This window comes from Neomonachus schauinslandi, chromosome 1 (genome assembly GCF_002201575.2).
Source record: "Neomonachus schauinslandi chromosome 1, ASM220157v2, whole genome shotgun sequence".
Lineage (NCBI taxonomy): Eukaryota > Metazoa > Chordata > Mammalia > Carnivora > Phocidae > Neomonachus > Neomonachus schauinslandi.
Window position 1 is genome coordinate 130,301,033 of NC_058403.1, and position 26,200 is coordinate 130,327,232.

General features: G+C 38.9%; 1 protein-coding gene and 1 non-coding gene across 2 annotated transcripts in view; one reads left to right on the forward strand and one right to left on the reverse strand.

Moving 5' to 3' along the window:
* The window catches only part of TBC1D5 (TBC1 domain family member 5), a 412,307-nt gene that overhangs the window by 123,489 nt on the left and 262,618 nt on the right, over nucleotides 1–26,200 (reverse strand). The window contains exons 13-14 of the mRNA XM_044920546.1: nucleotides 22,727–22,869; nucleotides 901–1,007 (exon numbers count right to left, since the gene is read on the reverse strand). Of these exons, the coding sequence (XP_044776481.1) occupies nucleotides 901–1,007; nucleotides 22,727–22,869 (250 nt within the window). The remainder of the gene's footprint in view (nucleotides 1–900; nucleotides 1,008–22,726; nucleotides 22,870–26,200) is intronic.
* LOC123326942 lies at nucleotides 3,572–3,678 on the forward strand. Its single transcript, XR_006541412.1, has one exon. It is a non-coding gene; the product is annotated as a U6 spliceosomal RNA (small nuclear RNA).

Genomic DNA, 26,200 nt, shown 5'->3' on the forward strand with positions numbered 1-26,200 from the left:
AAAGCAGAAATCCTTTAGAATTAAAATTTACATTAAACTTGGAGGCCCAAGTCGATCAGACAGAGCTTGGCAATGGATCCACAGACAGACTGACTCAAAGACAGTTCGACAACTGCCAACATGACTGTTGGGAATTCTGCCAAGGAGCCAAAGGCTGGGATTACCACCCAATGCCTGGCATTCTCATACTTGTGTTTGAAGCTCTCTCTCTTATACTTCATCCAATATTTTTGTTTGGCTCAAAAGCATCAAGGATTCACAGATTTTTTTAGATCATTAAATGTTCTTATTTTCAAGAAATATAACATTAGTTGTAAAAGAGCACACTTTTTCTCTGAAGTGTAAAGAAAATTTTGGTGGCTTGCTTTAAGTTCAAATAGAGAAATCAGCATTAAAGTCTGTTTAAATCTTTATTTTATTAGGTTACCCTTCACTCACAAAATAAAAAATACATATTCCTCACATGAAATGATTTAGTATTTCATTGTGTCATAAACTTTTACAGAACCAGTCCTTTTTATAGCTCTAATGTCTTGGTCCTCAAATGGCCCCTGAGGCTCTCCCTGGATAAGTTGGTCCCTGGGAGGGGTAATGTGGTTATAAGGAGAAGCAACTGCCGAACTACTCCCTTGAGTTATGAGGAAGGTAGAGGGCAGAACAACCTTCTGAGGGACAAGAGATGTGTGTTCCAGGTTCTCATGGCAATGTCCACTTAATTTACCTGCTAAGCTGCTAGCCAGTGAGGTATGTGAGTTTTGCCTACGTCTCTAGGCAAATTCTGTCATTAGGCAATTCACCTGTCATTACACAAATTCTCCATTAGGAATTCTTGGGAGTCATGCTGAGAAACCAATTCTTCACCCAACTTAAAATTGTGCATATTCTCTTTGGAAAGCTTACCTTTGGATCTCGAAGGAACAGAGCCTTGAGAATCAGTGAGTGTACGTCCCCAATTAGTGGGTAATGCATCAGAAGGCCAAGACAGGTCTGGTAGTTACTAGAGATCACTAAATATTAAGAGGAAAAAAAAAAAAGAATTCAGAAGCAATACTGTTTAAGATGTTTGCATTACTTGAGAGTAAAAAAATAACAACTTAGGTTCAAAGAAAGCAAACCAATAACTCAATTAATTTGATAAAAGGAAATAGGGAGAAGGGATCGCTACCAAATGGCCTTTGAAGCAGCACACTGTACTGTTAACTGCAATCTAATATCTAGCACTTATCCTCAGGGGGTGTTGGAAGAAGAGCCTCAGATATAGAGATGTGTACGTTTGCAGTATAAATAAACTCTTAGAAGCATGCATATTTATTGCCATTTATATGTCTGTGTTTAAATGTCTCTAGTTTTGCTGCTTAGAAATTAGTAACAAAAATCTTATGAATGGGAAAGAACCAGTTTAAAATTCTCATAAAATAGTATCTACCCTAATTATTATGCTTCATAAGTTACATGTTACATTTATTCTTTTATATATAAATATTACATAATTCAAAGTTTAAAAAATATAATTTCTTCCAATTATTTTTCTAAAGGTAATGAGAAATTTAGGGAGAGTATCTATGCAGCATTTCTTGGAGGAAAAATGTCAAAATCTTCACAGACAAGCCTAACTGTGTTCCTTAGACTGTCATTTAATTTTTTTCCCAAATCAACCTAATTATGGGCGCAATTATTAAACACATCTTTTCAGGCAGGTCTATGTAAACTACTTCATTTCTTGGCAATCCATCTGCCACTGCTGTCACAGTCGGGCCCATTAACGACGCTTGTTTTGTAAGCCACACTGACTGCCTCCACAGCATTGATTGTGAAGAAACTTTACAGTTATAACTTCCTGTTGTTGCAACCGAATCCTTTTCATTAATCAGAACAAGCGGCTGAAAAATATTCCATAGGAAAACAATTGTGATTCTATAGAAACAACACAAATCACAAAATAAACAACTGTTTGTGATCAGAAATGCCCTTGCTTCTTAGATTTTTTTTTTTCCTTTCTTTTGTTGGAAGCACCATTTTTTGCAACAGCTTCCCACCCCCTCCCCCTTCCCAGGAACATTATGGGGAAAGGAGACAGGACTGGGCAAAATGAATAATTATAATCTATGTAAGGAACCACTTTATCATCTTCATTTCCGTTGCTGATCTGACAGCTTGTAATTTCATACATCTGCTTTCATTTGTAAAGCACTCACTTATCCTACCTTTTCTGTATCTGTTCAGACTCTTTTCTTCTTATTCCTTCGTTTTGTCATATTCACATTCAGTTACCTGTTGTCCTTTTTGCTCTAGAATTCAAAAAGCTAGTATACTGAGAATGGTATAATGTTTCCATGTAGGGCTTTCTTTGAGAGCTAACAAATAAATAAAACTTAGATAATCAATTCATTTTCTAACTCATACTTTCCCAAATACTATAATGCTTATATACTAGTAACTGACCCAGGAAGAATTCTTGTATATTTTGTAAGAGAAGCAAACGCTTCTGGGGTCGGGATTCCAAGATGTGGGTTTGAATCCTGGGACACCACTTGAACCTTTTCTAAGGTTGCCGTATGATCAAAGGACATAATCTGTTCGGCCGATCGACAGCAGCTGCTCAAAACCTGTTGCGGGTAACCTCTCTGAGCTTCAGTTCAGTCATGTGGAAAACAACTTCCTGATTGAAAAAAAAAAAGATCTGCCAACTTTATTCAATCCAATAGCTATTTGTTGAGTAACTAACCCATGGCAGGTGCTGTTAGGAGGGGATGCGAGATAAACAAAACACAGTCCTTACTCTGAAGAAAATTAAAGTGCCGAACGGCAGATGTAGAATGACTGCTACTACCACTAAGATGATAATCAATCCCTGAAGGCTTTCTGAGCCTAGGCCCTATGCCAAGAACTTTCCCTACATTATCTCATTTAATTTCTACAATGATCTTATTATAAGGGTATAATTATTATCCCTGTTTTACAGGTGAGAAAACTAATACTTGGAAAGGTTAAGTCATTTGCCCAAATCATATAGTGATTAGGTAGTGGCGCAGGATTTGAAAATTTGAAGCCTAGCTACAGGATCTGAGCTCTAATACAGGACTTTGTTTTGAAAAGGCAATTGTTTTAAAAATCAGACAACACAGTGAATGCAAAGAGTCATTGCAAACAGGAGTTTATTACTTATTATTACTCTCATGTAGTAGTTTTAAGGAGCTTGGAAGGTCAGCATAACCCAGTCTCTAGGATAGCCTGATATAGACAGGTATTTATTTGCAGGGACGAGGGCAACAATCCTGTTCTTACAACTGGACAGAACTTTTGAAACTGTCGGAAGCTGTAAAAAATATATAAGGGAAGCCAACTAATGCATTAATATTCCACTTGCAGAATGAATGAAGGAGCTAACATTCCTTCTCCCATTTCTCCCTTTCATCCATCCAGTCACCGAATGTCAATGAACATTTCCTGAGCATCTACTATATCCTGGACACACAGAGACGGTGCCAGGCACTGGCACTAGGGATATAATGGCAAATGAATCTGAGCTTTGAAGGGCAGCAGAACTTGCCGCCTGAAATACCGCTGTAGGGTGCTCGCTTCGGCAGCACATACACCAGAACTGGAATGATACAGAGAAGATTAGCATGGCTCCTGAGCAAGGATGACATGCAAATTCATGAAGCAAAATACTGCTGTAGGAGTTCAGGACATGCCACCCTGAAATATGCCACTTTGGTGTATTGATTATTCTGAGCTGTAGGCACTTGAAAAACAACAAATGCACAGTGAGACTTTCTCTGAACTCCCCTTATCTGCCTAAAGATAAATCCTCCAAAAGGAAGTCCGTTGTCATAAATTCCCCCAAGACAAACTCTGTCACAGATTCATACCTCTCATCTATTCTTCTAAGGGCCCATTTGTCTTCCCTAAAAATAATTTACTTCTCTCTAAGAGGTCTACATCTCCCCACCCTTTCTTTATTAAGATGATATTTAATCCTGAGTTCTAAAACCATATCTTTGAGAGTTGCTCATTTTCCTGAGTATCTGCCATATTCAAATGAGGCATACATTTATATTTACATGTCAATATGTTAATTTTATAATTATATTATGTAATAATCATATAATAATAATAAAAGATATATATTAATAAGCTTCTGTTTTTCTTGTTAATCTATTTTTTTTTTTTTTTTTTTTGTTAAAGAATCCCAGCTGGGGGCGCCTGGGTGGCTCGGATGGTTAAGCGTCTGCCTTCGGCTCAGGTCATGATCTCCAGGTCCTGGGATCCAGCCCCATGTCAGGCTCCCAGCTCAGCCGGGAGTCTGCCTCTCCCCCTGCTTGTGCTCTCTGTCTCTCTCTCTCTCAAATGAATAAATAAAATCTTAAAAAAAATAAAAAAAAAGAATCCCAGCTGAAAACCTAAATGGGTATAAGGTAAAGTTTTACCTCCCCAACAGCCCCCTGTCCTCAGATAATACCATCTCTAATTTATTAATGAAAACTTGTACTTTGAGAGCACTTTTAACCTGTAATTACATACGCTAAGTATTAAGTCCCTTTTGAATAACTGTGCCCAATTTAGAGTAGGCAAGAGAGAGTAACACATGCTGTTTTAAAAACAAAATAGCAGAGATCTGATTAAGAATTTAGTTTTGATCTTCAGAGCAAAGTTTTGTGGAATGTGAGAAACTCATCTGTACTGCTGTTCCTTCTCTAGCGTTTACTCCATCAGAGCAGGACAGTGACACAGGAAAAAACGTGAAAGATTTAAAAAAGGCCGAGTTTTGGTATCTCCCTACATTTGAAATCAAGTATGTATATGCTTTAAAGACAAAGTACTGAAGCTACAAACTCTGAAGAGCTTATTCAGAGAAGTGGAAGACAAAGGTGAGTGGTACCTAGGAAAACATAGTGGATCTGGGATCAGATGATCTAGATTAGAATCTAGATCAAATCTACATCAGACTGCTGGCTAGTCACTTATTATGTGGGTGAACTTAGGCAAGGTACTGAACTTCATGAACTTTATTTCCCCCACTGATAAAACAATAATAATGCTTACTCTAGCTGCAGGGTTTCCGTAAGCATGGCACAGATGCAAGGTAGTGTGCTGCCCATCTTGCTTAATTCTTGCTGAATGGCACTCCCTCTGCACGAAGCAGAGCCGATGTCTCTGTCTCTATTTTTTTCAAAGATTTTATTCATTTATTTGAGAGTGACGGAGATAGCTAGAGAGAGCAAGAACTCTTGGAGCTCCCTCCCACAGAGGGAGAAGCAGGCTCCTCGCTGAGCAACGAGCCCGAAGCGGGACTCGATCCCAGGACCCCGGGATCATGACCTGAGCCGAAGGCAGACGCTTAACCGACTGAGCCACCCAGGCACCCTCTGTCTCTACTTTTAAATGGCACACGACTGTCCTGGAGTTGTCTAAGGGAGCTGATTTAAATAGTTTCTTCAGTCATAACAAACAAAAACATAATGAAATCAGTAAAGATAGAGGATGTTACTGTTTTGAGAAAGCTTAGAGCAATACAGTTAATGAACTTATGGATGATTCAAAGTTAACTGCACCTACAATTGTAACACTTGTAAGTAAAACACTTCATTCAAATTGTTTAATTTTATATTTAGATATACTTACTTTCCCAAGGTAACAAAATGGACAGGAAACAACTAACCAAAGCACACAAAACTAAATGTAGACTTCCTTTAATTTCTCTAAAATTAAGAACAGTAATAGCTATCACTTATTAAGCATCTATAACGTGCCTGGCAACTTGCTACATATTATACAAACACTCTGTAAGTCCTCCTAATCCCCACTAAGGAAAGTATTATCATCAACTCCACATTTTAGACAAGGAGATGGTATTGCGGAGAGGATGAACAACACATCTGAGGTCACTGGGCTCCCGAAAGGCAGAGAGGGCTGAACCCAGGTCTGTGTAGCTGAAAGCCTCACTCATCACCACTGTATCTTGTGCTTTCCTGTATTTCTAGCAGAAAATGTAATGAGAGGAGTGTCTGTGTACAGAAGCCAAGTTCAGACAAAGTGCAGACGGCTTCTGAATGCCAACTATGTGTGAGACACAGAGAAGCTCCTAAGGTACACTGAGAACAGCCCTCCATATATAAGGCCAGGTAAAGTAAATATTTAGAAATAGGCATAAATTCTTGTAGTTAGCTATTAAATGGCATATAAAACAAATAATCATCAATATAAAATAAAAATAATTAGCTAACAACAACAAAGAAGAAAACCTTAAGGCTTTAACGTAATTTATTGTACCTCTCCGCTGAAAACAAAGCCGATGTGTAGGTAAGTGTCTTGCAAGGTACCTGGCACACAAATGACATTCAATAAATGCTATGTGCTCTGAAAAAATACTTGTTGAGGATCTAATACATGATGGAAAAAAGAAATACTTATTGCATTTATTGTCTTCAACTATTTAAAAACCCTTACTGTTTTAACTTCCCCAGTCACAAAATGGCAACATGCAAAATTAGATTTCAAATGGATCAGAAAACCAGGTGGGGGTAGGGAGTAATCATAAATAAAAACAACAAAACTTATTCTTCTCAGTCTTGGAGAAAGCCAAGTATAAAACAGAGTAATGGCCTTCTCCATACAAAGTGATTTTTGTGTAGTGTTTAAGATTCTCCTAAGAGATTCTCCTAAGATGTTGTCCTTCCGGGTTTCCCTCCCTGGTTGGCACTATGACAACTGCCTCTCTGAGCACCATCAATTACAGCAACATCCACTCTCAAAACCGAAGATGGACACATTCTTCTGTAAACAATGGGATGGCCCTTATATCTCTAGTAGATTTTGTGCAGAAATATGAGAATTTTCAATTAGATTTTTGGAAAGAGAACAATCTCAAATTCTGAGGAGCTCACTCTTTTTTCCTAGAAAAAAACTTAAAAAATTTTTTTAAAGATTTTAAATAATCTCTACACCTACCAAGGGGCTCGAACTCACAACCCCGAGATCATGAGTCGCATGCTCTACTGACTGAGCCAGCCAGGCGCCCCTAGAAAAAGCCCTTAAAAAGTGCTCTTTTCAATGCTTTCCAAGCTTAATACACTTTAAGCAGAATTTATTTCAGTCAGCTCAAACAACATAAGAGGTCTTCTCAAGAATTTATACTTTTAAACATGCAGTGTTGTCAATGGAAAGGTAGTAAGCAAGCAAGCATCCAAGTGGAGGACTGCTAGTCGGTAGGGTGTGAGCACAGGACAAAGAATGCTGTACTAGTGAAGTCTGCATGGCCACATGCGAGCTCCAGAGCGCCAATGGGACTAGGATTAATCAGGTATCTGTACAGGCTTACGTCTTGTCATCATCTCTGGCTTGTTATCCATTAAGGGAACTAAGGAAATGATACAGTGCAAAAACCTTTAAGTCTTTTAATGCAAGTTATTACCATTAATGTAATAACTGTAGGGATCTGCCTAGAATCAGGGCCCTAGTTCTATCTCCATGTTATGAAATGGCACAGAAATGAAATCTAAAAAATTTAGCATGTATTAAAATTTAGGAAAGAAATAGTAAGTCTGATTCATAGCTTTTGCCTCTCATTTTTTAATCAAGTTTTAACCAATTTGGTTATTTTTAACCAAATGAAGGGAAATCATAGGCCAGGTTTTTAATGATTTGTTTGTTTGTCAGTCTGGATACAGATCTGTCGAGCAATCGATTGATCAATGTATCTGTTTTACTTCATTGCTTAGTGAGTTTTCATTCTTTACTCAGAAATATAGATCTGTCAGTAGAAAGGGCTGAGGTACAGAAGATATTTAAGAAGTGTTGACAATATCTCTTTCTTGTATTCACTCAGCTAACTAGCATGTATTAAATATCTATTTTGTTCCATATACTGATATGACAAGAAAAAAGACAATCTTAGCTTTCTTTTCATATCGCAGTGGAAGAACAGCATCAGACTAACTGCAGCACAGGACAGAGCTGGTAACAGTGGCGCATACAAAGGGCTGTGACAACTGCTCGAGTGGAAAGCTGCAAGGTCAGTGAGTGCCAGGCAACAAGTGGAAGTAACCCTGTGGCAGGAATGCTGAGGAGAAATGGAGACATGCAAGCAGGTGGGGGGCCTGCTTATCCATAGAGGATGGAGTTTAGATTTCACTCTGTATCTGCTACCTCTGCTGAAAGACTATAAGTAATGTGATCAGATTTGGTTTTAAGGAAGATTAATGCCAGCACAGGGTGACCAGTGGGAGGGAGGAAGAGGGACAGGATGCAGGGGGCCAGCTAAAGTTCCTCGGAACACTACAGAGGGGAGAAGAAGAATATTTGAAGTAAGCAAGGGGCAGGAGTACAGTGGGCAGAAATTGCTGGAAAAAATGGATAGGTCTTTATATGCAATTAAATTTGAGGAATGTGTGCATATGAAACAGAAAAGCAAAAGAAGACAGTTAAGAAATTATCAATAAAAATGTTAATGAATTTACTTAATAAGGCTACTTAAAGAATACAGCGACTTTTAGTTATTTCTTTGTGGAAGTTTTAAACATAGTTCTGATTTTTATGAAAGCTATACATGTACACAGTTTAAAAATTCCAATCATCCTAGAAGGCTGGTAACGAAAATAGCACTTGCTGTTTCCCACCCCCTATTTCCCAATCCCCAGGGGTACTTGCTTTCTGTTAGCTGATTAAAAAAAAATTTTACCTTCCATATTGTGGGAAAAACCATGCTAATGTTATTAACTCTGACTTTAAATATTGTCTACTGACTTCCCATTCAAGAAGACGAAGCTTTAACTGACCACTGAAAGCCAACCCTCCGCCAACCTCCACATCCACACATGCACTCCTGGTCTCCCTCCCCTGATGATGTTACACCATAATTCTGGTTAAGTCAACTTTTAGAGTTTTCATTTTTATAACGAGGCAAATGTTATCTCACAGCTGAGCTACTCCTCCTCCTTTTCCCACAGCCTCCTTTCTTGCCTGGGGTTTGTAACTCATGTTTTTCATTTGCCGTATCATGTATATATTTAACACGAGTTTAACCTTAAATACTCTCCCAGTTGTATACATCAATTTTCTTTTCTTTTTTTTTTTTTAAAGATTTTATTTATTTATTTGAGACAGAGAGAATGAGAGAGACAGAGAGCACATGAGAGAGGGGAGGGTCAGAGGGAGAAGCAGGCTCCCTGCCGAGCAGGGAGCCCGATGCGGGACTCGATCCCGGGATTCCAGGATCATGACCTGAGCCGAAGGCAGTCGCTTAACCAACTGAGCCACCCAGGCACCCTACATCAATTTTCAAAACTTCAAAAAAAAATTTTTAGGTAGTTTTATCCATTTCTTTTCCTTCCTCCCTCTCTTTCTTTCATTTTTTTTGAGCAAATTTCTCAATTTCTCATGAGCTCTCTGGCCTGTTCCCTCATCCAGGGTTGCCCTTTACCTCTTGCAAGTGTTGTATCTTTATTTCCTAGAGTACCTAGCTTCTTCTTTCTTGCTTTACACCCTTGTTTTGGTGGAGCACATCCTCTAAAAGCTTTATGCAGAGGACATGAATTTTTTGAAAACCTCTCTGTTTGAAAGATTTACTGTGACAATTAATAGTTAGGCTAGGTACAGAATTCCAGGCTGGAAATACGTTTCCCTCAGAAAATTGGGAGCATTGTTCCAGAATATTTTGGCTTCCAGTTAAAAAGTCTCAAACCATTCTAATTCCCATTCTTCTATGTGACCTGTTTCTCTTCTCCCCGCCCCCATCTAAATTCATAAGTAATGCACCTTAATTTGCATGTATTTTCATATATAATGGATCCTTTCAATTTAGAAACTCATGTTTTTCTGTTCAACTGGAAATTTCTCTTTAATTGCTTCACTGATGATTTTCTCCTTTCTGTTTTTTGTTTATTCTGTGTTAATGTTATTTCTTTCTACTCTCTTTCTATTAGAAGAAATCTCATTATCTAGGTGTTGGATCTCCTGGCCTGGCCCTTTTTTTCTTTCTTATTTTCTAACTCTGTTTTATGTGCTGCTTCTTGGGATACTTTCTCAATTTTACATTCCAACCATCTTATTTTCATCATATTTTAATTTTCAATTACATTTTTTCCTTTTTTAAGATTTCATTTATTTATTTGAGAGAGAGAGAGTGAAAGAGGAGTGAGCTTGCACAAGCAGGGGGGAGGGGCAGAAGGAGAAGCAGACTCCCTGCTGAGTGGGGAGCCCAAATGCGGGGCTGGATCCCAGAACCTTGAGATCATGACCTGAGCCGAAGGCAGACCCTCAACTGAATGAGTCCCTCAGGCACCCCTAACACTTTTTCCTTTGATTTATGTTTTTCTAGCTCTCTGAGATGTTTCCTCCTCCCTGTGTATTCTGTGTACTCACAGTTGTTTTTTTTTCCTGGTTGCTTGTTTAGATCTCTGCTTTTATTTTGATGCTTTCCTCAAATGTTTGGTGATTTTTGGCTATCTGCTCATGTCTAAGAGTGGGCCAGTACAAAGGTAATTTGAAGAACTTTGTGTGCATTGATGGGTGGGTCTGTTAACTCTCAGGTTTACATGGGTCATTCTTGGGTGATCCCTGGGCCTAGAATTTTTAGGCCTTTTCTCTTGGGCTCACTGGATTCCCCCAGAGAAGAATCTCCCTAATTTCTTCTAGAGAGAGGCAGTCTCGTTCTAGTGTTCTGAGAACACTAAAGATGGTAAAAGAACACTGGTGGGCTCCATGTTCACTGAAACTCCCCGAGTCCCTAGTCCAGAGATCCTCCCTTTTACCACCTCAAGGATAAATCCTCAACATACTGGTTGGAGATATGAGTATATAACAGCTTCTTAAATAGACTTTCAACCAGTTCTTATTTTTTACTCTTAACTTTTTCCCTCCCCCTACCAATTTCCATGTTAACACCTAGCACTGCCAATTTCTATACTTTTAGGAATTTTATGGGTTATTTCTTGGCTTTCCCCATCATCAATTTTGTATTTAGCTTTCTTGGATCTGCTAAGTCAGTTATCATTCACCCATCTGCTTTCCTACTTCCAAAATCTCTGTAATCTCCTTTCTAATTTTCTGTGTCCTGTGTGTTTATGCTAGCTTAATGGGGTTTCAGGAGCAACAGGGGTAAATGCAGGAGCTCAATATAACATCTCATATCTGATATCCTTAATCACTTCTTTAATGACATTTCTACTCAGCATATGGGCAGGTGAACTGATGGGGAAGAAGAATCTAGGTGAGGAGGCAACTGAGTAGGGAAAGCTGAGGAAGAAGGAGAGAGGGGAGGAAGCTGGGTGAGAAAGCTGGAGAAGTCAGTAGTCAGGAAGCCCAAGATCACCATCTCCTTTTCTCTAATCATCAGAGAGAATGACTCTAGTCAACCTGCAGGACTATTCACAGTATGTTTTGACAGCGACAGATGGACATGGAATCTTGAGTATTTCTGGGTAAGATTCCAGTGATGCATGTAATTTTGCTAGCTTTTGCCCAAAAAAGGTATCCTAGAGTTCCTGAATCATCTGTTGTACTGCCTTCTAGGGCAATGGAAAAGTGTGGGATGGGAGTAAGAACATGGAAAGGCAAGATTATGTTATTAGGAGAGAAGACTACTTCCTCCTCTTTATAAAAGGCCAGAATGGGTATGGACTCTTAATTCTGAACAAGAAACAAAATTTCACTAGGAGGATAATTACCCTTTCATATCTCTATTCTGGTAGCTGGGTAAATCAAAATTATTTTCAGGCAAAAAACCCCCTGACTTTTTTTTTTTTTTTTTAAAGATTTTATTTATTTATTTGACAGAGACAGAGACAGCGAGAGCAGGAACACAAGCAGGGGGAGTGGGAGAGGGAGAAGCAGGCTTCCTGCTGAGCCGGGAGCCCGATGCGGGACTCGATCCCAGGACCCTGGGATCATGACCTGAGCCGAAGGCAGTTGCTTAACCAACTGAGCCACCCAGGCGCCCTTTTTTTTTTTTTTTTTTAAGATTTTATTTATTTATTTGACAGAGAGAGACACAGCGAGAGGGAACACAAGCAGGGGGAGTGGGGGAGAGGGAGAAGCAGGCTTCCCGCGGAGCAGGGAGCCCGATGCGGGGCTTGATCCCAGGACCCTGGGATCACGACCTGAGCCGAAGGCAGACGCTTAACGACTGAGCCACCCAGGTACCCCAAAAAACCCCCTGACATTAAAAAGACAATGTGACACACATTAGAATGGTCAAAGTCCAAAACAATGTCACTACCAAATGTGGAGCAATAAGAACTTTCATTCACTGCTGGTGCTAATGAAAAGTGGTACAGCCATTTTAGAGGACAGTGTAGCAACCATGTTGTGATTTTTTAGGCCTGATCATAGGCAATTACAAAGATGATAGTTAATTTTAGGCATCAATTTGACTGGCCTATAGGATGCCCAGATAGTTGGTAAAACTTTCGTTATGGGTGTGTCTGTACGTGTCTGAAGAGATTAGCATTTGATTCAGTGGACTGAGTGACTGAGATCTGCCCTCGGGAAGAGTAGGCATCAGCCAATCCACTGGGGTCCCGATGGAACAGAAAGGTGAAGGAAAGGTGAATCCTCTCTCTCTTCTTGAGCCAGAAGGTCCCTTTTCTCCTGCCCTTGGACATCAGATCTCCTGGTCCTTGAGCCTTTGGACTCTGAGACTTGCACCATAGGACCCTTGGTTCTCAGGCCTTCAGATTCAGACTGAATTATAGCACTGGCTATCCTGGTTCTGCAGCTTGCAGATGACTGACTGTGAGACTTCCAGACCTCCATGACTGTGCAAGGCAATTCCTATAACAAATCTCCTCATATATATCTGCATTTATATTCTATTGGTTCTTTTTTCTCTGGAGAACCCTAATTCAAAAAGCTCTACCTGACAAGTCTCACAGGAGAAAACTGTCCAGCCCACACCAGACGTGGTACACAGCCAGTGAACTCCAGTCTCTGAAAGGAGCTGCAGTTAAGGTCTCAGCCAACTTAGCTGGCATGACCTTTCACATATTTATATTCCTAGTCATGGTGCCTTCATTCCTAAATTTCTTTCTCTGAGCTCTCAGGTATAGGTCCTTTTCAGGTGCCTCTGCCAGGACCTCCTTATTAGGGTAGGAAAAAGAACTCCTGAAGACACTTTTCCTCATTTGACTTAGTACCCATTTCTTTTCCACTCCTAACCTTTCCACCTCAATCCCCCATGCATGCCCCCTAAACTACTGCCACCTCAGGGTCCTTAAACTATCAGAGTCTTTTGTTCAGGGCTCCTGTAACAGTGAGATGACCTCACATCTATGCTATCTACCTGACCCTCAACCACTGTGCCTTCCATGGGTGAAACGGAACAGAGGGAGCTGACAATTTCTCCACTTTTTGACTCTTGCTCATATGACAATAGTAAGTGATTAAAGGCTTAACTCTTCCATTTTTGACTTGTTGCTTTAGTTGGCTACTCTAACACCTAACAGCTCAGCTCTTTCTCCTGCCCAGCTCAGCTGAGCTCCTGAAATTTACCATATTATCCAACAATCATGCTCCTTGGTATTTATGCAAATGAAATGAAAATTTACATCCACACAAAAACTTGCACACTGATATTTGCAGTGGCTTTATTCATAGTTGCCAAAAGTTGGAAGAAATTAAGATGTCCTTTAGTAGGTGAGTAGATAAACTGTGGTATATCCAGACAATGGAATATTATTCAGAGCTAAAAAGAAATGTGCTATCAAGCTATGGGAAGACATGGAGGACACTTAAATGTATATTACTAAGTGAAAGAAGCTAATCTAAAAAGGCTACCTACTGTATGATTCCAACTATACTGTATTCTGGAAAAGGTAAAACTATGAAGACAATAAAAAGATCAGTGGTTGTCATGGGTTACGGGGATGAACAGGCAGAGTACAGAAGATTGTTACAGCAGGGAAACTATGCAGATAATACTATAATGAGGGACAGATGTCACTATACATTTGTCCAAATCCATAGAAGCTACAAATTTATTGTAAACTAGGGACTTTAAGTGATAATGATGTGTCATCGCAGGCTCAATTATAACAAATGTACTACTGTAGTGAGGGATGTTGATAGTGGGGTAGGCTGTGTGTATGTGGGGGTGGGGTATCTGGGAATTCTGTACTTTCAACTCGATTTTGCTGCAAACCTAAAACTTCTTTAAAAAGTAAGGTCTGTTTTCTATTTATTTATTTATTTATTTTTAAAGATTTTATTTATTTATTTGAGAGAGAGAGAATGAGAGAGAGCACATGAGAGGGGGGAGGGTCAGAGGGAGAAGCAGACTCCCCGCTGAGCAGGGAGCCTGATGCGGGACTCGATCCAGGGACTCCAGGATCATGACCTGAGCCGAAGGCAGTCGCTTAACCAACTGAGCCACCCAGGCGCCCAAGGTCTGTTTTCTAAAAAAAAAATCTAACCGTAAAAAAAAATGTGCTGCTGTGATGTATCAGCCTATGTTAGTGAAATTTTAAAAGATTTTTAAACAAAATATAAAGTGATATAAATGGTATTTGTAATTCAAAGGGTTATATTGATATCCATATCTGAGATGGTCATAAAATGACTGGCAAAATTTAATGTCTGAGGAGGAAGAAAGCTGGCAGTCAGGAAGTGTTTAAACACTCCTTTAAAAATAAGACCACCTTGGGCGCCTGGGTGGCTCAGTCCTTAAGCGTCTGCCTTCGGCCCAGGTCATGATCCCAGGGTCTTGGGATCGAGCCCCGCATCGGGCTCCCTCCTTGGCGGGAAGCCTCCTTCTCCCTCTCCCGCTCCCCCTGCTTGTGTTCCCTCTCTCGCTGTCTCTCTCTGTCAAATAAATAAATAAAATCTTTAAAAAAAAATAAGACCACCAATTTGTGTTTTGATAAAAACTCTATGACACACTACTATGTGATTTAAGAGAGCCTTTGTTTCTTAGTCCCTGAGGTTGGGGAAAGCTTTTCCCCAGGAAAGACAAATAAATTCAATTTGTAGTTGAAATAAACTGCATTTTGACATCAGTATAATGTTGAACATGCTCTTAATGAGAAAATAGAGAAACAGAAATTCTGGGGTAGGACAGATGGAAACACTGGCAGAGAGACAGGTAGTGGCTGAGAAGTTAAGCAGAGATCTAAAGCAAAATGAAAAGGAACAATGTTTGTAAACTACGAAGAAGACACAACTGCCACACCGGGCCAGGCCAAGAGATGGCTAAAGACACCCCTAGAGAAAACCCAGGAAAATGACAGAGCTGTGACATGTTCATGCTGGCTGAAAACACAAGGCAGGAAGTGGGTAGAAGGGCCAAGAAGAAAAGTTTTCCATTTACCAAGTGTTCAGAGAGAAAGTACATTAAAAGAGACCATAAACGTTTAAGAGATACTTCCTTTTTTTTGAATTTTTTAATTATGTTCAGTTAGCCAACATACAATAAGTACATCATTAGTTTTTGATGTAGTGTTCAACAATTCATTAGTTGTGTATAACACCCAGTGCTCATTACCACACGTGCCCTCCTTAACACGCCCCCCCACCCCACCCCGAAACTCTCAGTTTGGTTCCTGGAGTCCAGAGTCTCTCATGATTTGTTTCCCTCATCGGGGAAGGAAGGGAAAACTGAAGGGGAAGAAATCAGTAAGAGATACTTTCTAGTTAGGAAAATCTACTGTTAAATGAAGTTGACTATAGTGTTTTAGTTATTAATACAATGTACAAGACAAAAAGTATGGTATATTGCAAATCAGGGGAAATGTTTTTCTTTGGTACTCGTCAAAAAAAAAATTTAAATCGATAGAAAAACAGATGTGAAAAATTTCATGCTAAAAGGTAGACAATGGTTTCTTCAAAAAAGCCACGTCAAAAAGTGTATTTAAAAAAATCTGAGTTCTTACTCTAAGAGCTTCTTGGCACCTGTCTTCTCAGCAGTTACTGTATACATATCCATGCCACCTCCCCAGCACAGGTCTCTGGGGTACCCTTCCATCTGAGATCACCCCAGATATTGAGCACATGAAGAACTTCAGATGCCTTGAGGGTTAGGGACGAATTTTAGCACATGTGGTTCTGGTCCTGAAGAGCTTACAACCTATTTTCGAAGGTGGGACTAACATACAATAAGGAACAGCATAAGACAGAGTATAATTAAATGCTACACTGCATTGTATTGATTAAAATCGTCTAGGAACACAAAAGTGAGAAATCAGTGTGGGCTAGAATAATTGGGGAAGGTTTGGGAAAAAGCTGCCTTGCCCCAGGCCTAAAAATAGTAGCACAGTTTAGGTAAGGAGAGCGAGGGGAAGAAGAGAACCATATGAGTGACTTTAGTACAGTACAGAATAAGGCAGTAAAAACAACAGTGTGATGAGAGTATGGCTATTAATAAACTATTGTAGGAGTAATGGTTCATGATTAGATTTCCTTATCTCCTAACCTTTATTAGTGTATATAAGCTTCACCCATACAATCCAGCAAAGAATCCAAAAAACACTTCTTATAACACATAAGAAAATAAACATGTTATGGTTTGATTAAAATGTTTCGGAATAATTCTATTTCAAAATGGAGACTATGTAATTTTAGTAAAGCAAAAGTTTCATTCAAAGAATAGGCATTTGACCATCATTTCAATGGTTAAATTTTAAAATGTGTACAGATAATGTTCATATTATTTTTCCCAATGTGAAATTTTACTTTTTACTTAATAAAATCAAGGTAGGGCTTGAGGAACAGAAAAGACAATGTGAGAACCACCCGCCTGTCACTAGCCCTATGGCCTTGATCTGGCTTCCTAACTTCCAAACATGGAGGCTGGGCTCAATCTCTGAAGCCTCATAAAGAAGATGTTTATAAGAAATCTGTTAAGTGGTTGAATACTATACTTGCCTGACTAATTGGATTACTTTTGAAGTGAATGAAAGCTTTGTTCAAGGTATATAAAGAAAATTATAAGAGTACTTTTGTTAAAAATTAAGTATGAGATGCCAACAGTGGTGAAAGGGGCAGAACAAGTACAAAGGAGGGGCACTAGGATCCAGCTCCACAGACCGACTGTGATTGTTTTAAATTACTTAACTGCCAAGGGCACTGTGATAGTTTGCTAGAACTGCTGGAACAAAGTGCCTAAAAACTGGAGTTTAAAACCAGAGAATTTATTGTTGAACTCTTCTGGAGGATAGAAGTCGGAAATCAAGGTGTTGACAGGGCCATGCTCCCTCTCAGACCTGCAGGGAAGGACCCTTCCTTGTCTCTTCTAGCTACTAGTGTTGACAGGGCTCGTTCCTTCATAGGCTCTGAGGGAGAATCTGTTCTATGCTTTCTCCTAGCTTGTGCTGACAGCTAAAAATCCTTGGTGTTCCTTGGCTTGTAGATGCATCATTCCAATCTGTACCTCTGTCTTCATATGGCATTATTCTTCCTGTGTGTCTTCACATCAGCTTCCCTCTGTGCACGTCTGTGTCCAAATTTGCTTCTTTATATAAGGACACTAGTCATATTGCATTAGGGGCCCGCTCTACTCCAATATGATTCATCTTGACTAATTATATCTCCAACAACCTATTTCCAAAAAAGTCCATAGTCTGAGGTGCTAGGGGTTAGGATTTCAGCATATCTTCAGACCTCATTATCAGTGCCTGTAAAATCAGGATTTTAGACTAGATGCAGTTAGCCATTTTTCAGGTTATATATCCCTTTGAGAAGAGGATATAAATTATACACCCTTGGCCCAGGGAAATGCACATGTCCACAATATTTAGCACAGTATCAGGATGATCACAGGCCCTTTGAAGCCCTATATTGAACCCCTAGGAGGATGCTGTCACTGGAGAAAGGCTTTTAGTTTCCCCAAGTGCATCATTCTTTAAGCTATAAATATCTCACCTACGGCTCCAAGAGAAGACATGTAATGCCCAGAGCCTCATACAATGGTATTCAGTTAGGATTTTTTGAATAAATGGGCTTGAAACTACTAGGTATAACTAAACATCACCACTCTGGATGCCCCAGGCAGGGCATCATGATTCAGAATCCACTGAGATGGAATAAAAAGTTCCATTTGGAACAATGAGGCTGGCAAACTGTCCACCTTTCTCTGGTCTTTGACCATGGCCTAAAACGTAAGCTCATTTACTAGTCCTGTCCTCCCATGCATCCTACCCAGTCTATTCTGCGTCTTCCTCCTGCTACCCCCCTCCCTCTCCATCTTTCTGTCTGGGCCCAGGCTTCCCAGAGTTACTGCTGCCCCTGCAACCTCCAGCAGTGAGGTGGGGGGGTGCCATCTTGCTACCATGATTCTTGGCCAAGTGTCCATAAATGACCAAACAAAAATCCCAGCTCCCTTATGATCTCTTGATCTCCTCGATGACTTACTTTCCCCTTAACTAACTTCGACTGTCCTGGCCGTACCCAGAACTGCTCCATGTCCTCTTGTCCTCTGATGCTTTTCAATCTCATACCCTACCTCAAATCCCCTTACACTCTGATTTCCCCATAGTCTTTTCCTGGCCATGCTTCCCTCCCCACACATCCCAAACCACCCTCTTAAAATGTACTCAACACCCTCCGTCCTTCTGCTTCCCTTCAGTTCTGCCTAATGATTTGGACGTGGGCCTCGCTTGGAGCCTAGATCATGTTCTGCCTCCTTTGTATCTTGCCTGGACTGCTGAGCATGGCTCGAAAAATCATAACCTTAAGGCCTGGTGCTGTTGCCCACTGTTTGTAGGATAGGATCTTCAATAGCTAGACCAGCTTGTCCTAGTCCATGGTCAACCATCTCTCCCACACTTTCTACATATTCCCCTCAAACTCCTAAAACCCTAGCATGCCTCACTCACAGCAGACAACCTCGCTTCCTTCTGTATCAGACATAGGATTCCTCCACTTCCCATCTTCTCCACCTATAAACTAGACTACTTCTGAAACCTGCCTAGTACCTTTTTCCCGGATCAGCACCAGCTTTTATTCCTGCTCCCCAGCCAGTCTTCCACAGGACTCCTGACCTCATTCCATTGCCTCTAAGCCCTTGTTTCTTTAATTATTTCACTCAAAAAATATTTGTCAAGATTACTATGTACTGGGCCCTGTTCTGGAAGCTGGGATATGGTAGGGATTCCAAGACAGACAAAATCCAGTCTCTTGCTGGGGGGTAGGGGACTGGGTGTAAACAACAATAAACAAGTAAAAACGTCAAGTAAACAGGGTAATTTATCTTTTCATAGATCTCATCAATGGAGCAGGGGGAAAAACTAGTATTGATCCTTGAGGGACCAATTTAAGACTGACTGAGAAGTAAACCCTCAGTCGGTTCTCCCCTGCCTCCAGTGAACCCTGGTCTCATTCAAAAGACAGCCATCTAACCTTCCTTGCCCCTGCACTGATCCCTAGTTACATCTTTCTTCTCCTCTGCTCTGCTGACTTTCTTTAAAGATTACTCTACATGTGCTATCTCCACATTCTTTCCTTTTTATTTAATTGACTTTTTAGTTGAAACTGTAATACAAACAGAAGAAAATGGGAACAACAAAACTGTAGGGAAAGCTATTATACTTAACCATCCAGTCACTCCTCAACCTATCATAATCCAGTCTCTGCTTTACCACTCCACTGAACCATTCTGGCAAAGGTATCTGATGAGTGTCTCTCCATAGGGCCAAATCTGAATGGACGTTTCCCGCCTTGCCTTTTTATACCTCAGTATTCCCAACCCTCATGACCTCCCTTGGCTCAGACAACACAGTTTTGTGAGGTTACAACACAAGCCCTTCCTTCTCTGGTGTCTTAAACATTGAAGTTAAATGCAGAGTTCCACCTTAGCCCATCTTCTCTTTCTAAAAGCACCCACCTTAGGTAGGCTGACCATGTAATTCTTATCATCCTAATGGGATGCCTTTGAGGGTGAAAGAGTGCAGGATTAATAATTACTACTCTTGACTAGCAGGTGTAAACCAAGACTGTCCCAAACAAATCAGGATATATGGTTACCCTATTCTTAGGAAGTCACATCCACTATTACGGTTTTAACACATACCTATTAACCATTTGCAAAACTGAATCTGTAGCCTTGATTCTGACATTGAGCTTTATTTTCCAAATCTTCAGGTTATGATTTCCCACAGATCTCAAATTCAGTAGGGCCAAAACGTAATCATTTCCATTCCTAAAACCTGCTAATCCTTGTATTTCCTATCTAAGTTACACATATTACCCAGTCACTCAACTCTCCAAGCTGGGGATTGTTTTAGACCTCCCTCACCCATCATATTTAGTCAACAAGACATACTGACTTTAGTTTTGAAGATTTCTTTAATCTGCAATTTTCCCCCTGGACTACTGTCATAACCTTTTATCTGATTTCCTTGCTCTACTCTTGCCTCCTTTAAGTCTGTTTGCCACAGTGCCACCAGAGTGATCTAGCACTGACTGTACTTTTGCTTTGAATCCTTCAGGAGCTTCCTATTATTTATAGGATAAAGACTTTCATCATGATCCTATCCCTGTTCACTTTCTTTGGTCTCATAACCTATCAGTCTCCCTTTGCAATCTAATACCAAATGCCTTGTAGAAACACACACACACACATACACACATACACACAGTCCCCCATTAAAACTGTTTCTTACTTCCAAGCCTCTGTTCATGCTGTTCTTTCTGCCTGGACTGCAGATCCCCTTATTTAATTTGCTGACATCTATACCATTTTCTCTAGTCACTTACAGCTGGCCCAGAGGGGAGTTCCAGTGCCTCTCCTTTATTTTTTTTAAAGATTTATTTATTTATTTGACAGACAGAGAGAGAGAGAGCACAAGCAGGGGGAGAGGGAGAAGCAGACGTCCCTGTCGAGCAGGGAGCCCAACGTGGGGCTCGATCCCAGGACCCTGAGATCTTGACCTGAGCTGAAGGCAGACGCTTAACTGACTGAGGCACCCAGGCGCCCCTCAGTGCCTCTCCTTTAAACTTTCATATTAACTATCCATATCACCTTTCATATTATTTCAACCACAGCACTGGATATGTTAGTTTAAAATTAATTATGTCAGTCTTTCCTACTAGTTGAAAAACTTCTTGAGCATAGGGGCAATGGCCCTTAAATATTTAATAGTCATCCTATTTTTAGATCTCATCCACTGTTCTGGATTCAGCCAAGCAAATTAAAATAAACTGGTCTAAATATTGAAATGAATACACAACTTCATTATCCCTGCATTTTTCCACATGTGCCCATATGTTTTATAACATCAATAGATGGACTGAAAATGTGGAAGGGCTTTAGCTGCCAACAATTTGCCTGTTTTATGAAATTAATTTTAAAAAGTAGATCTTAGCATAGGAGACAGGACTAAATTTTTAAAAAAAATATATAGTTGGGATACACCAAAGTTAAGAAAAGAGCAAATACCTAATTGTTTAAGACTACAGAAAATCAAAATACATTTCAACAATTGTTTGAATTGGAAAATTCTGTGAAAAGATTATCCTAAACCATTTTTTTTAATAAAAGAGGCTATTCATTCCTTTTGTTTTTTATTATTTATATTAAAAAATTCATACTACTTTAAAATGAGATTAGTATCCTAATATTCTAAAATCTAGTATCCATCAAATCTACCCAAACATCTTTCTCTACTTTCCAGATGTTAGCTCTTATGATTTCCATGTTCTTATATGATTAGCTCTGACTTAGAAAGAAGGAACTTTTCACTTAGTCTGTCAAAACCCAAACTATTTGACCTTCAAGGCACAGAAAAAACCCACAATTTTTGGATAAAATGTGGTGCTCCTGTCACTTATTCATTCAAGTAATTTTGGGGGAATTAAAACAGTATAATCTAAAATTTTAAAGAATATTATTAGTGTCACCAGAGGCGTAACAAGAGCATCTGGCGCCACTGGTACTCAGTGAACAAGTAAAGAGAACCACACAGCAGTGTAACAGTCAAGATTATGAATGACTCCAAACCGTTTATGTTCTTCTGACAAAGTCCCACTCCTAAGAGTTCTTTTTTCTTTTTTAATTTCCTATTTAATCATCACTTTGTGCAATCTTCCTAATTATATTTTGGCTTACAAATCTTGTTTTGTGAACAGTGATTATTTTTCTGAGAAGGAAAACAATTTGAGGTATTTCAAAATTTAAAACACGCTCTGATGTTTTCTTCAAGCCGAAGATGATCAGACTACCCCACACAGACAGGCACTGGCTTTCCAGCTATGGCAAGCATCCTAAGGTAGATCTCATGAGACAGGAATATGTCTACCATTTGGCAATCTACTGAGAAATACATTTGGCCAAAATATAACTGAGAAGAAGTTAAAATATCTTTAAATGTAATATTTATTTTTTATTGGCAAGTTGTTGATACTATAAAAATAGCTCCAATCTCCTGATAAATATCTTTGAATGCTCCCTACCTGTCAGAAGGTGGAGCTCTAAACATATCTGAAATACAGGCTTTTTAGTTGTGCATTTCACAAATGTGTGTAATGAGGAGATTAAAGCAGGAGTAAAGTCTTTAGAAAAATGGCTCTGGAGAATATTCCAATTCTCTCAGGATAAAATCACCCACATCTCCCCAATATGTACATAGTTAACTAACAAAAAAGATATTTAGCATGCTCCTTTGAAACTTCAATATATTACCTACTATGAAAATGTAGGCACAGTAATTCAGAGTAAGAGAATAAGTATATTTAAAAGATAAAACACATTAAAAAAATCAGGACCACCTACTTGGATGTAGGCAAGGTCATTGATACTTACAAGCATCTCGGATATAGAGCAACATGGCTATGAAGATATAATCAACTAAACTCAGGCTGAGGCCATCTGCAAACAAGGCATCCCAGACCACCAGAAGATCCTGCAGGGGGAACTCTCGTCCAAACAGGAGCCGGACCCACCGTCTGGAAAGAAACAAAACCAAAATTCAGAAATGAGTACTTCTGAAAGTAATATAAAAAGGAATCATTTTCTCCTATACCTGTGAAAAAAACTGTAATTTTTAACTGATCACACTGAGTAAATATTACATATCAAATATATAATATGGTAAAATCCAAGTTTTAAGCTTTCAAATGAATTTTGTAATTTTATAACTGGGCCACAACCATTAAAGTTTATTCCTATATGTCTAAAACACTAGCATGATATTTGAAAAGGGTAGAAATCTTTCATATTTAACACAAATCCCAAATCTCAAAAGGCAAAGGAAAAAATGAATGCACAGTGGTCTGATAGTTGCCTCACAGGTAAGGTTAGGAATTAAAAGATAAAATATTCCAAAATTTTATGATCACTACTGATTTCGTCGTTGTTGTTGTTAACTGGACTTTTGCAAATAACTGTACAACAAATTAACTATAACCAAGAAGAAAAGTGCATTCTCACATTTTACTCTTATTTTAAAATATTCATTTTAAAATTAAATGTGGGAAAAAAACAGTATATATATATATATATATATATATATATAGTCAAGTGTAGACAGTTATTTCAAATGAAACAAATAGTAATACTTTATTTTTAACTCTAGAACAGATATACTTTATTAGTGAGGTTATCTTTTGAGGGCTATTTTTAAGAACAGAGTCACTTCTATGGCCAGGAAAATTGGGTATCTATGCTATAAGCACATATAGGCAGCTTATAAGAATACTAAACAAGGTCTGTATATAATTATATGTCATAAACAGCTATACTTCAAATTTTCAACAAACATTAAGCTACTCATAATTCTTATAAGAAAATTAAAATAATTCACTTTGATATCCATTTTTAATCCATTTATTTCTAATTCTATATAACACGGCTACAATTTCCTTACACAAACCTTTCTACAGGAATGTCAGCTAGAATTCTACGTGGTTCTGGCACATAACAAAGAATCAAAAATTCCAAAATTTCTAGTATACCAAGTAGTACAGAAGAGAGGGAATTCTTTAAAAATTAGTTAAAAGAGATTATCTCTTTGCAAAATTAGAAACCAAATATAACCATCTGTGGGGTTAAAGTGAGCACTTACTCCTCTTCAGAATGTATCATATTTACGGAGAAATCAAAGCTGTGACAATATAGTGTAGAATCACACAAATGTATCACAGTTATTAGGAACCATATACGATATAATCAAATACGAAAGTTCTTTCATTCATAGTATCAAATTAATCAACAGATTAATTAAGTTGTATTTTTAATTACATCTTAAATTATGACACTCAATTTCTCAGGAAAAAGAAATTTAATGCCTAAGTAACATTTATCTTTTTAAAAATGTTAAGAGTATCATTTACAATTTTTATTTATCTTTCAATTCTTACTCTGCTGCTAATATGAGGGTGACTAAAACAAAATGTTTTTTTGGCCTAATATTGCCTGCAGTTGTGTGGCTTAGGGAAAAATATTCTTTCTCTACACACTTTTAATTCTTTCAAATTACAAATGCCAATATTTACTATTTAAAGAAGTACAGAAATAGCTCTAAATTACATAGGATGTTCTTCTTAATGACAAAGAATTAACTGGTCTTGCAAGGAGTATCAGGGGAACCAGAGAATGGGCAAATCAAAAAGTACCTGGATTAAACCATTTAGGCATCTGTTTAAAGGATCTTTAAACTGATAATTATATCTGCATTATTAAATGACTAAAACAGAATGTGGTCATTTATAGTTATTCAACTGATACAAAAGGGAAGAAAAATTCATCAGTGAAAAAAAAATGATGAGGATCTAAAGTGTAACATGTTGACTGTAGTTGGTAACACTATATTGTATAATTGAAATTTGCCAAGAGAACTAAAATATTCTCACCATAAATGAATGAATGAATGAATAAAATGTGTGAGGTGATGGATGTGCTAATTAACAAGATGGGAGGAATCCTTTCACAATGTACACATATATCAAATCATTACAACATACACTTTAAATATCTTACAATTTTATTTGTCAATTATACTTCAATAAAGCTGAAAAATAAAATAATTAAGAATTATCTTGGTTCGGGCGCCTGGGTGGCTCAGTCGGTTGAGTGTCTGCCTCTGGCTCAGGGGGTGGTCCTGGGATCCAGCCCTGCATGGGGCTCCTTGCTCAGCAGGAAGCCTGCTTCTCCCTCTGGCTCTGCCCCTCCCCCAGATTGTTCTCTCTCTCTCTCTCTCTCCCCCCCTCCTTCCCTCCCTCAAATAAATAAATAAATAAAGAATTATCTTGGTTTAATAGGCAAATTTTAGCAGTTTCAAAATAGAAAATTCTGACATTTAACTGATCCTTCCTGGTTCAAATCTGGATGTCAATACAAAATTCAAGAATTATACCTATATAATGGTAGCTACACACTTGAGGTGAGCACAGCATAATGTGTAAACTTGTCGAATCACCATGAGACTAACGTAGCATTGTGTGTCAACTATACTCAAAGAATTAAAAAAAAAAAAAAAGAATCACACCTATAAAATTGCACTGTGCCTTGAACTCACTCCTTTCATTCATGGAGGTTATTTTAATACTTATTTGAATAAGCCCATTCACATAAGTAAGGCTGGTGTTTCCTGAAAGACATTACTTTTGCTCAGCCTTTTTTTTTTTTTTTAAAGATTTTATTTATTTATTTGACAGAGAGAGACAGCGAGAGAGGGAACACAAGCAGGGGGAGTGGGAGAGGGAGAAGCAGGCTTCCCTCCAAGCAGGAGCCCGATGCGGGGCTGGATCCCAGGACCCTGGGATCATGACCTGAGCCAAAGGCAGATGCTTAACAACTGAGACACCCAGGCGCCCCTTTGCTTAGCCTTCTTATGTGTGTGGGGGGGGCGGGGGGGGGATTTTCTGTGTGTTTTTCCTGCTACCTCCCATTGAGAGCAAAATGGCTTTTGAGAAAAGCTGACATCTATCATGCTAAAATAGACATCATTTAGCAAAGAAAAAAAATTGATGAAGGTTAATATTCACCGCAGAGAATACAATACCATCTTTTTGCCCCTTAAAGTCCAAAGTCCTCTGATTTTCTTATGGACAATCACAGCTTTGGTTTCATCACAGATGGTGCTTCAAGAGGAAAGAAAAGAAAAGAAAAGAGAAAAAAGAAAAAGAAAGAAAAGAAAAGAAAGAAGAGAGGGAGGGAGGTAGGGAGAGAAGGAGGGAGGGAGGGTGGGAGGGAGGGAGGGAGGGAGGAAGGAAGGAAGGAAGGAAGGAAGGAAAGAAAGAAAGAAAGAAAGAAAGAAAGAAAGAAAGAAAGAAAGAA